Source organism: Dreissena polymorpha, chromosome 15 (assembly GCF_020536995.1).
Source record: "Dreissena polymorpha isolate Duluth1 chromosome 15, UMN_Dpol_1.0, whole genome shotgun sequence".
Classification (NCBI taxonomy): domain Eukaryota; kingdom Metazoa; phylum Mollusca; class Bivalvia; order Myida; family Dreissenidae; genus Dreissena; species Dreissena polymorpha.
This window is the reverse complement of record NC_068369.1, coordinates 40,292,409-40,305,031: the sequence shown is the minus strand read 5'-3', so window position 1 is coordinate 40,305,031 and position 12,623 is coordinate 40,292,409. Positions and strand designations below refer to the sequence as shown.

The following is a 12,623-nucleotide window of genomic DNA, read 5'->3' as shown; positions in this document are numbered from 1 at the left end:
GCAAAAATTGTGACTTCCTGAGTGTTTACAAGGTTTCTCTATTGCCAAATAAGGAAAACTGCCCCGCCCACTAGCGGCCATGTTTTTCAACGGACGGAACCACTTTTGAACTCAACCAACATATCATTAAGACAAACATTTTGACCAAGTTACATGAAGATTGGGCATGAAATGTGACTTCTACAGTTTTAACAAGTTTTTTCTTTTTTTGACCTAGTGAACTTGTTTTTGACCCAGCATGACCCAGTTGAACTCTTAACGAGATTTCATTGGAACGAAGCTTCTGACCAAGTTTCATGAAGATCGGACAATAAATGTGGCCTCTAGAGTGTTTACGAACAAATGTTAACAGACGGATGGATGTACGACAGACAAAGACCGGTCACAAAAGCTCACCTGAGCAATCAGGTAAGCTAAAAATATGAAGAACTTTTAAAGTTATCGCAGGATCCAGAAAAGTGTGACAGATTCACGGACACAGAGCGCAAACCATAAGTCCCCTCCGGTGAAACCGGTAGGGGACAAAAATGTTTTAATCTCATTTATCTATGCTAAATAAATACTTTGTACTACTGTACAAACATCTACTTTGACAAATCGCCTAAGCTATGTTACAACACATAATTCTTTCACTCACTACGTTCAAAACGAATGAGGTGTGAATTTTACAAGTTTTTTTATGTGAAGAGAGTATGAAGGCACATTGAATCCAATTCTTGTTTATTTACAGCAATGGAACAACAAAACTCATCTGTAACATTTTTATTTTTAAACCCTTTTGTATATAAAATTTATATGCAAGTGCAATTTCATGTAATGGTGTAGCTATGTACAGCACATTTCAAATGAACCCCAATCTCTGGGTGCCAAGCACACTGAAATGCAACTGTCCACTGGATTGTTCCCTGTAGCACTATGTTCCACACATAAATTACATTCCAACAAATTTTTAACTCGCACACTAAAATCTTGGTATGTATTTCAAAAGATTGTTAAATTAACGAGTCCTAAACATCCAGCTTTCTTAAAGAGCATACACGATGAGGAAAGCCATGCCCAGACAGAAGATGCCCATGGCCTCAGACAGGGCGAATCCCAGGATAGCGTAACCAAAGAGCTGCTGCTTCATGGCTGGGTTACGGGCAAAGGCGATGCACATGCTGCCGAACACTGTTCCAATACCGGCTCCTGAAATGCATAACAAAGAACAACTGATGATTAAATACTTTTCATAAAAACTCCAAATCATTGTTTATTGATCTAGACTAAGATAACAATATTTCTTTTTTAAGAAATAAATCAATGTGACTACATTTAAGTATATTCAGCTGGATACCACACTGGAGATTCAAGCAAGCTCAAGGAATTTAAATGTTCTAAACAAGTAGTGTTCAGTAACTGCGCAATAGACTTTATATAATAACACCTGGTTGCCAGATTTTAAACAGCCAGCAATCATTAACGAACTAAACCCAGTAACTTTTTTATAATGTTTTCAGCAGGTTTCAGGATGAGTAAGAACAACAAGAGCACCGCATAGCTGGTGCCAATGCTCAGCTGCGGTGCAGTTTTGAATAAATGAAAGGCTCAGCTGCAGTGCAGTTTTGAATAAATGAAAGCTTGTCAGATTATTTTTTTTTAGAGGTCACAATGACCTTGACCTAGTGACCCAAAAATGGGTGTGGTATGTAGAACTCATCAAGGTGCATCTACATATGAAGTTTCAAAGTTGTAGGTGGAAGCACTTTGATTTTAGAGCTAATGTTAAGGTTTTAGCACGACGCTGGCAGACAACACGAGGAGCTGGCTATGACAATACCTCAGGTTTTCTCCGAAAACAGCCGAGCTAAAAACGAGTGTTTATATGGTTTTACTTCAGCCAAATAAGGATAACTGCACTGACCCTTTGGGGCCATGTTTTCTATTTGTCAGGTACTCACTCTTCCGCAAAAGCATTACAAATTAGATACAACTTCTGACCAAGTTTGGTGAAGATGAAATTTCGAGACAGACAGACAGACCGACAAAGTGACTCCTATATAGCCTCCATTACCAATGGTAATGGGGGAATAAAAATGTTCACTGCATAATTCATTTAGATTGAGCAAACAAATGTGGCATTCAAAGTATTCACAAGCCTTTAATTTAACTTGACCTATTGACCTATTTAAAAAAAAATATTTTTAACACCTTATGTTTAGCTCAGGTTAGCTAAAAAACCAGAAAAATATACTATTTGAGATCATCAGATGTATACCATAACATAAAATATTTAAAGCAAAACTAACATAACCTAACAAAATGATTAGAACGATAACAGAAATAGTCAGTTCACCGTTTTAAACAGTGAAATTGTTGTGTTTATTTAAGAGCGCAAGTTCCTACCAGCACCAGCTGTTCCTACTGTGGCAGCACCAGCTCCAATGTATCTGGCAGCCTGGTCAATATCACGTTTGGCAACACTGGTCTGGAAGTTTCTCATCTGCAAAAAGTTTATTACTATATAAGGGATGCTTCCTGTTTTTTGTATATTAAGGATTGGGGAATGGACCCTTGACAAACGAAACTGCAGGTAAACATAAAATATGGTAATAACTTCCACCTGATGTGAATAGTCCTGGAAAATTGATTTTCTTAGGTTATGTTTTATGTTTGGGGGAAAAGCTCAATAAATGTTCAGGAATTTTCAGAAGGTAGTTACAGTTTTTTAACTTCATGTAATACAAAATTAATGATATACACAAATAAGTGACCTAACATTTTAACAGCAAAAACCCAACCCAACCCAACAATGATATACAGTCAATAATCATTTGGAAAAAAACACGTATTTGACTATGTATGTAATAATCTAGGATGAAACAAGACTATTGCCAAGCAATAAAAGTCCCCTACCGGCTCCACCATTGTCAGAATATTTTTTTATTTGTTGCCATAGCAACCAGAATTGTTGATGTAGGAACAAAATGTAATGACGTGCATAATGTCCATATTGCCCTCAATCCATGTTCCAAGTTTCATGAAAAAATATTCAAAACTTTTAAAGTTATCGCAGGATCCAGAAAACCACCATTTTCAGCAGTATTTCTAGCCTATTTGTTGCCATAGCAACCAGAATTTTAGACGTAGGAACAAAATGAAATGACGTGCATAATGTCCATATTGCCATCTATCCATGTTCCAAGTTTCATGAAAAAATATTAAGAACTTTTAAAGTTATCGCAGGGTCAAGAAAACTACCATTTTCAGTAGTATTTCTAGTCTATTTGTTGCCATAGCAACCGGAATTGTTGACTATGAACAAAATGAAATGACGTGCATAATGTCCATATTGCCATCTATCCATGTTTCAAGTTTCATGAAAAAATATTAAGAACTTTAAAGTTATCGCAGGATCCAGAAAAAAACACCATTTTCAGCAGTATTTCTAGTCTATTTGTTGCCATAGCAACAAGAATTTTTGAAGTAGGAACAAAATGACATGACGTGCATTATGTCCATATTGCCATCTATCCATATTTCAAGTTTCATGAAAAAATATCAAGAACTTTTAAAGTTATCGCAGGATCCAGAAAACCACCATTTTCAGCAGTATTTCTAGTCTATTTGTTGCCATAGCAACCAAATTTTTTGACGTATGACAAAAAAGGAAATGATGTGCATAATGTCCATATGGCAATCTATCTATATTTCAAGTTTCATGAAAAAATATTAAGAACTTTTCAAGTTATCGCAGGATCCAGAAAAGTGTGACGGACGGACGGAGACAATTCCATAAGTCCCCTCTGGTGAAACCATTAGGGGACTAACAATACTGTCTGAAAAATATGAATTTCAAACTCCATACATGCATATATCCATTCCTTTGTGACAGAAAATCCATTTGTACAACATCTCTAAAAGGTAGACACATCTAATTAATTGCAAGAAGGGTTAAATGAGTTATATAGGATTGTTTCGAAGGAACCTACCTGATTTACTGTGACACCAGTGTACTGAAAGATAAAATTAAAAGTAAATCAGACATTAACATTAAACTTATACAATCGGATTAAAACTATTTTGATTCCTAATAAGAGGGTAATTTTTTCTTTTTTTTTGCTTTAAGTCATAATGTCAATTACAGTAGCCTCTCTATAATTCCCAATACTTTTAATGGCCATAAATTATTAGCCTGAATAATACAAATTTATACAAGACCCAAATGTTTCACTGATTAAGAATTTGGAAGATATTTTAGTACTAAATGCAATTTTACTCACTATGTTCAAAGGTTAACACAATTGCTTAGACAATTATGGTTTCAATTTCCTTTTATATAACTGTTGTAGTTCATCTATATATTCAACACCCACAACCTGAACGTTATTTCAAAATTGTGTACGAGTATACAATAATTGAAAAACAGATGGAAGTGTTTTTTTTTTGGCAAAATGTAAAATCTTCTTACATCTTTTGAGAAAACAGTGCAGCTGATAGGTCTGACCAAGGCTTTGCTTGAGCTTGACACCTGAAGTGATAAACAACCGTGTCAAAACAAAATGTTGTATGCCTTTTAAATCGGAGAAAGTTTGCTGCCATACATCGTAGCTTGTGCTTAAGCTATCTTCATTGTCAAGGAAAGAGCGAAGGTTGCATGGTTCTTTGATATTGATGTACCCTTGGTCACCTTACATGATCATATGCACCAATAAACATAACTAGTTCTATTCTGTCACAACTAATAACAAGTGCTTCACTGGTTGGTAATAACCAATTTAAATTTACTATCATAATTTTCCATATTATTGCAAAGTAAACAAGAGCAAAGCATAACGCAGGGCTCAATAGTAGCCTAAAAACCAACTTGCCCTGCTTGGCAAGTACTTAGAAAATCTTCTTGCCCTGAACGTCAAGCCACTTGCCCAATCATGAAATATCACATAACGGTAAACCTCATATTTTTTAATAAAGATCAAAATGATACACCACAAAACCTTTTTTATTTTGCACATTTAACAAAATGATTACACCAATTGAAGTCTAATTTAAGTCTAAATTTAATGCTCTTTGTTCTTTTTTGCACTTGCCTGGGCGGACAACTAAATTATAAAATAACTTGCCCGGCATTTTACTTGCCAGGGGCAATAGGACAACTGTTAATGTTGAGCCCTGTAACGGGTGCAAACGCTTGGCTGCGGGTGCAGTTTTGAATAAATGAAAGCTAGTAAGTTGTTGTTTTTTTAAGGTCACAGTGACCTTGACCTAGTGACCCCAAACTGGGTGTGGCATGTTGAACTCATCAAGGTGCATCTACATATGAAGTTTCAAAGTTGTAGGTGGAAGCACTTTGATTTTAGAGCAAAATGTCGAGGTTTTAGCACTGTAAATGCTAGACGGCAAGCTGGCTATAACAATACCTCGGGTTTTGTCCGAAAACAGCCAAGCTAATAAAACCAGTCAACATTTATCACAAATTTGCTTTTATGTTCTCATTTTAGTACAAAACAGTTTTATAAATATATGTTCTTACTGGACACAAGGACCACCACTTTTGGAAATGATACTTGACATCAGCTATTTTTATAGGAAATGTCAGACATCCAACTTCTTTGCTAAAGCACTTCTTTTGCGTAGGTTGATTATACTTAATTGCATAGGGAGAAGGGATATATTAATTTCTTCAAGTAATAAAATGTTCCTTAAATAATATTCAATTTTTAAAACACTGAACACTCAAGGTCAAGGTGGGTGGGGTAAAAATATTAATAGTTCATTTAGTTTTCCAAACGGTTTTCCTTCACGACAGTAGGTTTTCCACTTGTTAAATAGCATGTCAATGTTATAGATTTAAAAAAAGGCGTTTTGAATACTCTTTAATTGTACACAAGCAGGCAGCTAAGCTGCAAAAAGACAACAAAGTCAAATAAAACAGTTGACAGTTCGATCAAGATGACCTTTCCAGTTAAGAAAACTGTCATGGAAATTTGAATTGAATTGACTTTGCGTCCAATAAAATAATCTACGCAGTAACTTACGATGCATCGTGCAGCTGGAGCGGCGATTCTGGCACAGGCGTACATTTTGCAGGAAAATTGGTGCTGCCAACTGAAAATCTGAAATACCGGTAAAAATAATAAAAGGTGTATTCACACCATAAAACAAACAAATAATGGTACAAATTTTACTAAATGCATCACAAACACATTTCAATAATCAAGCATTTATGCATGTGTACTGTCATTACGCAAAGATGTCAAAACGACAGAAAGATTAGAAAATATTACCAGCTAGATCTTTTACGCTAACCTTTGCGATCGACAAGGAGACCGGTAACTGCGCATGCGCCACAATTTATTTCCGTAACGATATGAACCAGGTACGCACAAATTATCAAAACAGGTGACTTGCGAGCTAATTTGGTGAAAAACTAATATAAAAATCAGATCCGTACACTTATTCTAAGAAAAGTATTGTTAAAATCAGTTACTCCATAAATGATAACATAATTTATAACTTTTGTGTAACCGAATTATGCTTAAATATCAATATTTCCCGGTGGTGAACGAAAGATAATATATTCGTTAAGCTGGTCGTCTTATTGATTATATAAAACAGGACTCGCTCAAATACGACGATGGGATTCTGCGAAAAAGCATAACTGTTCAACTTATCAAAACATGACTTTTTCATTAGTTTCAACATATTTATTGGTTCAGAACATAACATTATAATAGTCATGTGTATATCAAGAAGTAATTAGAACTATATGATGGATAAGAAGACAAGCATCTTCGATGCTTATTTTAGTTCTCTTCCATGCTGGATACAAGACAAACAAGAGCATCGCCTTGCGGGTGCAGACCGCTCATCTATTTTTCTTTTTAAAGGTGAAGGGAACTATCACAATACTTTAATAAAAAAAGATGGATGGGTGGGTTGGAGAGAGGTGTATATTGTGGGTGTGTGGTCATTTATTACATTATATTCCAATATAAGAAATAAAAATGCAAAAACAAAATAATTTTTTTTTTAGGGGGAGGATTCTTGGGTGGGATAGTTGGACGGTCTTTCAAAAATAAAATAATAAAAATAAATATTGTGTGAGGCTGTGGTCATTTACAAGATGATCTTTAAAAAAAATGAAAAAAAAAATGTTTTTTTTTTTGGGGGGGGGGATGGGGGGGCATGGGGGATGGTTTGGGTGGAGTCTATTGTAGTATGTCATGTAAGAGTTGTTTTGTCAAAGTATCAATCAAATCTGATCATAAAGAACGAAGTCATGGCAATTTTTGCAAAATTTAATTATTAGAACTTGAGAGTCAAGGTCATTCAAAGGTCAAGATAAAATTCAACTTGCCAGGTACAGTACCCTCATGATAGTATGAAAGTATTTGAAGTTTGAAAGCAATAGCCTTGATACTTTAGAAGTAAAGTGGATGTAAACACAAAATTTAACCATATATTCAAAGTTACTAAGTAAAAACAGGGCCATAATTCCGTCAAAATGACAACCAGATTTATGCAACTTGTCCCGTACAGTCCTCTTATGATAGTTTGTGAGTGTTCCAAGTCTGAAAGCAATAGCTGTGAACTTTAGGAGTAAAGCGGCCCAAAACACAAAACTTAACGAACTTTTCAATTTTCTAAGTATAAAGGGACCATAAGTGTGTCGAAATGCCAGTCAGAGTAACATAACTTTGCCTGCACAGTCCCCTTATGATAGTAAGTAAGTGTCGCAAGTATGAAAGCAATAGTTTTGATACTTTAGGAATAAAGTGGACCTAAACACAAAACTTAACCAAATTTTCAATTTTGTAAGTATAAAAAGAGCACATAATTCTGTCAAAAATGCACGCCAGAGTTATCTAACTTTGCCTGCCCAGTCCCCTCCTGATAGTAAGTAAGTGTACCAATTTTGAATGCAATAGCTTCGATACTTTATGAGAAAAGTTGACCTAAACACAAAACTTAACCGGACGCCGACGCTGACGCCGACGAAGACGCCGACGCCAATGTGATGACAATAGTTCTTTTTTTTTCAAAAAATAGATGAGCTAAAAATGCAATATGGATTTTAAAGGATGGTGTTTTAAATTTAAACCATTAATATATACAAAAGAAGTAAGTTCGTATTGTCACACACCTATGTGGGATCTGGGGGAGGGGAATCTATCCAAACCACTGTCTATATGACAAAGCGTTTTGTTGCCTAATAAAGCCTTGGACACGCTGAAATATATATGTGTTGTGTTCAGTTGATAGCCAGTCATCCCCAAATAATAGATTGTTGAGCGTCAATTGGCATGGCAGATTTGAAAGGAAGGAGTTACGTAAGTTATCGAAATTTCGGCATTGCAATAAATAGTGGGATGGCGTTTATTATGCACCACCGGAGCATCGATGACTATAAGTGATGTTTCTACGGTGAAACTCATAGTTTAATGTGCTACAACCAAGACGTAGTCGGTAGTGGTGGGTCCGCAATTTTCGATGGCCGATATTATAAAGATTTGGCGATCTTGTGCTTTGTCTGTTTGTGAGTTTATGTTTGAATGCAATTACCGTAGTGGCGTTTCGTGTGGGCGATGGAAGAGAATTCCATAACCAGAAAGTTGAGGGCAAAAATAAAGACCCGTACAGCTGAGTCTTGGCGAATATTGCTGGAATATGGTTAATACTACGAAGCGAATATGTGCAATCTGAATGTACGGGTATCAGGTTGGAAAGGTATGATTGGGTAAAGTTGTTTTTTTTTTCATTTAATAAAGGAGAATTTACTCATTATTTTTTCTTCTGTCGTTTTGGACAGCTTCTGTTTCGTTACTTAGTTCTTTAGATCAATTGTCCCACACGACATCGCCTTGCTACAAGAGGGGTCGGATAAATGAAAGATACATGCGCTCTAGACTTTTGCGAGAGAATAAATACTTCACGGATCGCAGGATGCCGGTTCGCTTCCAAGCCTTGTCAAGCATTATAGAAATACGAATTGTCCATTTTGCATCATCTGAAAGGGTTAGTCAAAGATGCTTCTTTATATTATATTGTGGGACCTGACTTGCGTGACTGGAGCGTCGTTCATAAACAGGTCAGGGTGTTGGTGTTTATAACGTTCACGTGAAAATAGGAGAGCTTCTGGTTTTGTTGGATTAAGAGACCATATGCAACCAGGTATTTGACCAGGAAATAATTCGCGACAGATCGGTGTTTAAAACGTGGGCAGACATTTGCATGAGGATTTTCAACAATTATATGAAGACTCGTGTCGTCAGCAAATAAGCGGATGTTGGCCCTGATCACAATAACTTTTTCATTATGAAACGCAAATAACCCGTTTTAATGGTAGCAGGCTTTTTCGGTCCCAAGCGTTTTCTGTCCTTTCCGAAAATTCAGGTCGATTCGAAATATGCATACTTCTACTTCTACTTGATACTTCCTACAGTCAATTACTGACTATGACAGGAAGGCGTCTGTCGGGGGACAGAGAATGTTAAAAGTCACGTGTTAAAAATATATATACAGTATGTACATGGAAGTGATGTTAATTGACATACAAAATAAAATGGTGACGAACAATGTAAAGTTATTACATTGACTACTGATAAAAGTATAAAAACAAGATACTTATATTTATTTCGAGACAGCGGCCAGGCCTGCAGTAAACTGACTGAGGCTGGTGCTGCTCTTAACGTTGTATGGCAGGCCATTCCAATACATGATTGTCCTTGGGAAAAAAGAATTTTGATGATAAGTTGTTCTAGAGAAGGGTACCAAGAAGTTTAAATGTTTTGTTGTTGTAAGATGTTGGTGGTCTACATAGATTAGATGATGTTCAATTTTATAAAGTAGTGTCAAGGATGAGTTTATTCTTCTCTGTTCTAGAGTTTGCCAGTTTAGTGTCTTAATCATATGTGAAACGCTACTGGTGTATTGGTAGTCATTTAACACATAACGGGCTGCTGATCTTTGCACTCTTTCTATTTGATATGTTAGATTTTTCTGCCATGGATGCCAAATTGAGGAACAATATTCCAGTTGCGGTCTGACATATGTTTTGTATGCTGTTTCTTTTATTTGTTTGTTATTTGTTTTGACATTTCTCTTGATAAATTTTAATGTGTTAGTAGCTTTAGATGTTATGTTATTTATATGCGTTTTCCAGTTGAGATCATTGCTTATAGTTAGTCCGAGATATTTTGCTTTTTCTGTTGTTTTAAGTTCTATTGTATGGAGTTTATAAGGGAAATTAATTATCTTTTTCTTTTTCGTTATTCTTATTACTTCACACTTATCATTAAATTCCATGGACCAGTTACCGGTATCTTCCCATTTTTCTAGTTTGTGTAGGTCATTTTGGAGTGTGTTACATTCATTTTCTTTATTAATGGTGAGGTAGACCACCGTATCATCGGCAAAGAGCCGTGCCCTACTTTTTAAAAAGTCTGGAAGGTCGTTAATGTAGGCTAGAAATAAGCAGGGCCCCAGTACGGACCTTGGGGTACACCTGACATGACTGGGGCTGAGTTTGATTTTTGGCCTTCAACCACTACAGTTTGTGTTCGATGTTTTAAGAAAGAAGAAATCCAAGAAGTAGTGTTGCTGTTTACACCAAGTTTGAAAAGTTTGAATACTAAGAGTTCGTGGTCTACTTTATCAAAAGCTTTACTAAAATCCATTAATATTAGGTCAGTTTGTTTACCAGTAACTAGGTTATCATAAATTTCTTTAGAGAAGGAGATTAATTGTGTTTCACAGCTATGTTTAGAACGGAATCCGTGTTGGAATGGATTAAAATAATCGTTAGTGTCAAAATAATTCATGAGGTTTGATACAATGATGTATTCCATTAATTTTGAGCATATACAAGTGAGGGAGATGGGCCGATAATTGCATGCTTGACACTTAGCACCCCTTTTAAATATTGTGGCAACCTGTGCAGACCTCCAGTCTAGTGGGACGGAGCCAGTGTCAAGTGATGCACAAAAGATTTTTGTCAAGTATGGCGCTATTTCATGATGACGTTCTTTCATGAGACGAGGTGATATTTCGTCTGGGCCGGAGGCCTTATTTGGATTAAGGTCTTTTAACATTTTTTCTACGCCAGGTAGGGTAATGTTTATGTTATCCATTTTGCTTGAAGTTGTTGGGTGCTTTCTAGATTTTATGAGATTAATTTCAGCTTGGTGTCTTAGATTCATTGGTTTAGGCTTGGAGAATACGGATTCAAATTGTTTATTAAGGATGTTTGCTTTTTGTGTGGCGTCAGTATACGTTATTCCATCACTTTTTATCGGGGCTATGCCACAGTTTTCATTTTGTTTATGTTTTATGTATGAGTAGAATTTTTTGTTTTTGTTGTTTTCAGCATCACCAGTAAAAATGACAGATTCTAAATATCCCCAGTAGTTTTTACGTGTTTCTTTTTGTATTAATGCTTTTATTGCCGTAAGTTTTGTTTTTAATTTTGCATAACTTTGATTGTTACGGGTAGTATTCTTTACTTTATTGTACAGCTTGTCACGTTTATGGATGAGTCTAATTGTACTTTTGGAGAGCCAGGAGAGATCACTTTTAGGTTTAGTTTGTTTTGTTGGAAACCAGAAACCAATCGTTGTAAAGCGATTAAATTATATTTTCATTAACAAATATCATTTGAATAATGTTTGTCTTACATTAAAGATAAAGATATTCAATAAAATGTTCGCTGTGTGTACTTTCAAAGACCGCCGAATTATCCGTGAAATTGTAAACGCACATAATGAGTTTTAAGGTAGCGCACCTCTAATGATTTCCCGCGATTTCTTCGAAGGTTGAAGAGCCTACTATTAGGTGCCGTAGCCTAGTGGTTAAGGCGATAGACTAGAAATCTTTTGGGATATTCCCGCGCAGGTTCGAATCCTGCCGACGACGTGTACTTTTTTGCGACGCGTTTTATTTATTTTTTAACGTAATTTGATTTAATATGTCATATAAGCTATATTTATTGTTAAATATGTTGCAATTTTTATGCACATTCTTCAATTATTAAAATTAAAACAACGTTATGGCGAAATTGGGTGATTTACTGTTGAAAATACGAACCATGCATGTTGCATTTTTATTTTTATTTCAAAAAGTAAACGGTAAATCTGTCTATTTCTTGGTATTTTTCCTGTATATAGTGTTTCTATAAAAACTAAGTTTAAAATATGACTTAAATGATGCTATTTTGAATTTTATGACACTTTGTTTTTAACCGACCCAATTTTTACTTGGCTGAAATCACTTACATTTCATGGCGCTCTTCCATAGATAAAATTTAAAAAAAAAATGTCTGTAAAAGAATACTTATTTCATCTTGTTTAAACTTTAAACACCTTTACAGCATCTGTACACACCAACTGCATGCCCATTTTTGGAAATTTGAATGAATCATGGAACTTTTATATACCCCAGGGGTGAAAATAAACTGGACAAAAGCCGAGCGTGGGGGTGGTTTTGAAAAAAATCGGTATATTTTTTTAAAAAGCACGGAAAGCCTACCTACAAATTTGCATGTAGTTCAGTGAAATGATGCTGATTAAGAAAATAATTAATTAGATTATATTTGGATATGTGCCCATTAGAGGTGCGCTACCTTAAAACAATTATTATAGGGTGGT

The 12,623-nt window shown here is 35.5% G+C and overlaps 1 protein-coding gene across 2 annotated transcripts; it reads right to left on the bottom strand.

The window, feature by feature from the left end:
• Positions 1 to 747: 747 nt before the first annotated feature.
• On the bottom strand, positions 748 to 6,361 carry LOC127860508 (uncharacterized). 2 transcript variants are annotated; one of them, XM_052398612.1, is made up of 6 exons: positions 6,289 to 6,361; positions 6,018 to 6,095; positions 4,451 to 4,510; positions 3,972 to 3,995; positions 2,386 to 2,482; positions 748 to 1,188 (listed from the first exon to the last, which is right to left on the bottom strand). In XM_052398612.1, exons 2-6 carry the CDS (start codon positions 6,060 to 6,062, stop codon positions 1,025 to 1,027), a joined length of 390 nt encoding a protein of 129 aa, XP_052254572.1. In that variant the 5' UTR covers positions 6,063 to 6,095; positions 6,289 to 6,361; the 3' UTR covers positions 748 to 1,024. The 2 variants fall into 2 exon arrangements, with proteins under 2 accessions (XP_052254572.1, XP_052254571.1); XM_052398611.1 differs by having other exon boundaries at positions 6,267 to 6,356.
• Between the last annotated feature and the right edge of the window lie 6,262 nt (positions 6,362 to 12,623).

Excerpts from the sequence above, each read along its gene's own strand:
- LOC127860508 (XM_052398612.1), bottom strand. The coding sequence starts at position 6,062 with ATGTACGCCTGTGCCAGAATCGCCGCTCCAGCTGCACGATGCATC. Across the intron at positions 4,511-6,017 it reads CTCCAGCTGCACGATGCATC|GTGTCAAGCTCAAGCAAAGC; the intron begins GTAAGTTACTGC and ends TTATCACTTCAG. Across the intron at positions 3,996-4,450 it reads GCACTGTTTTCTCAAAAGAT|TACACTGGTGTCACAGTAAA; the intron begins GTAAGAAGATTT and ends TTTATCTTTCAG.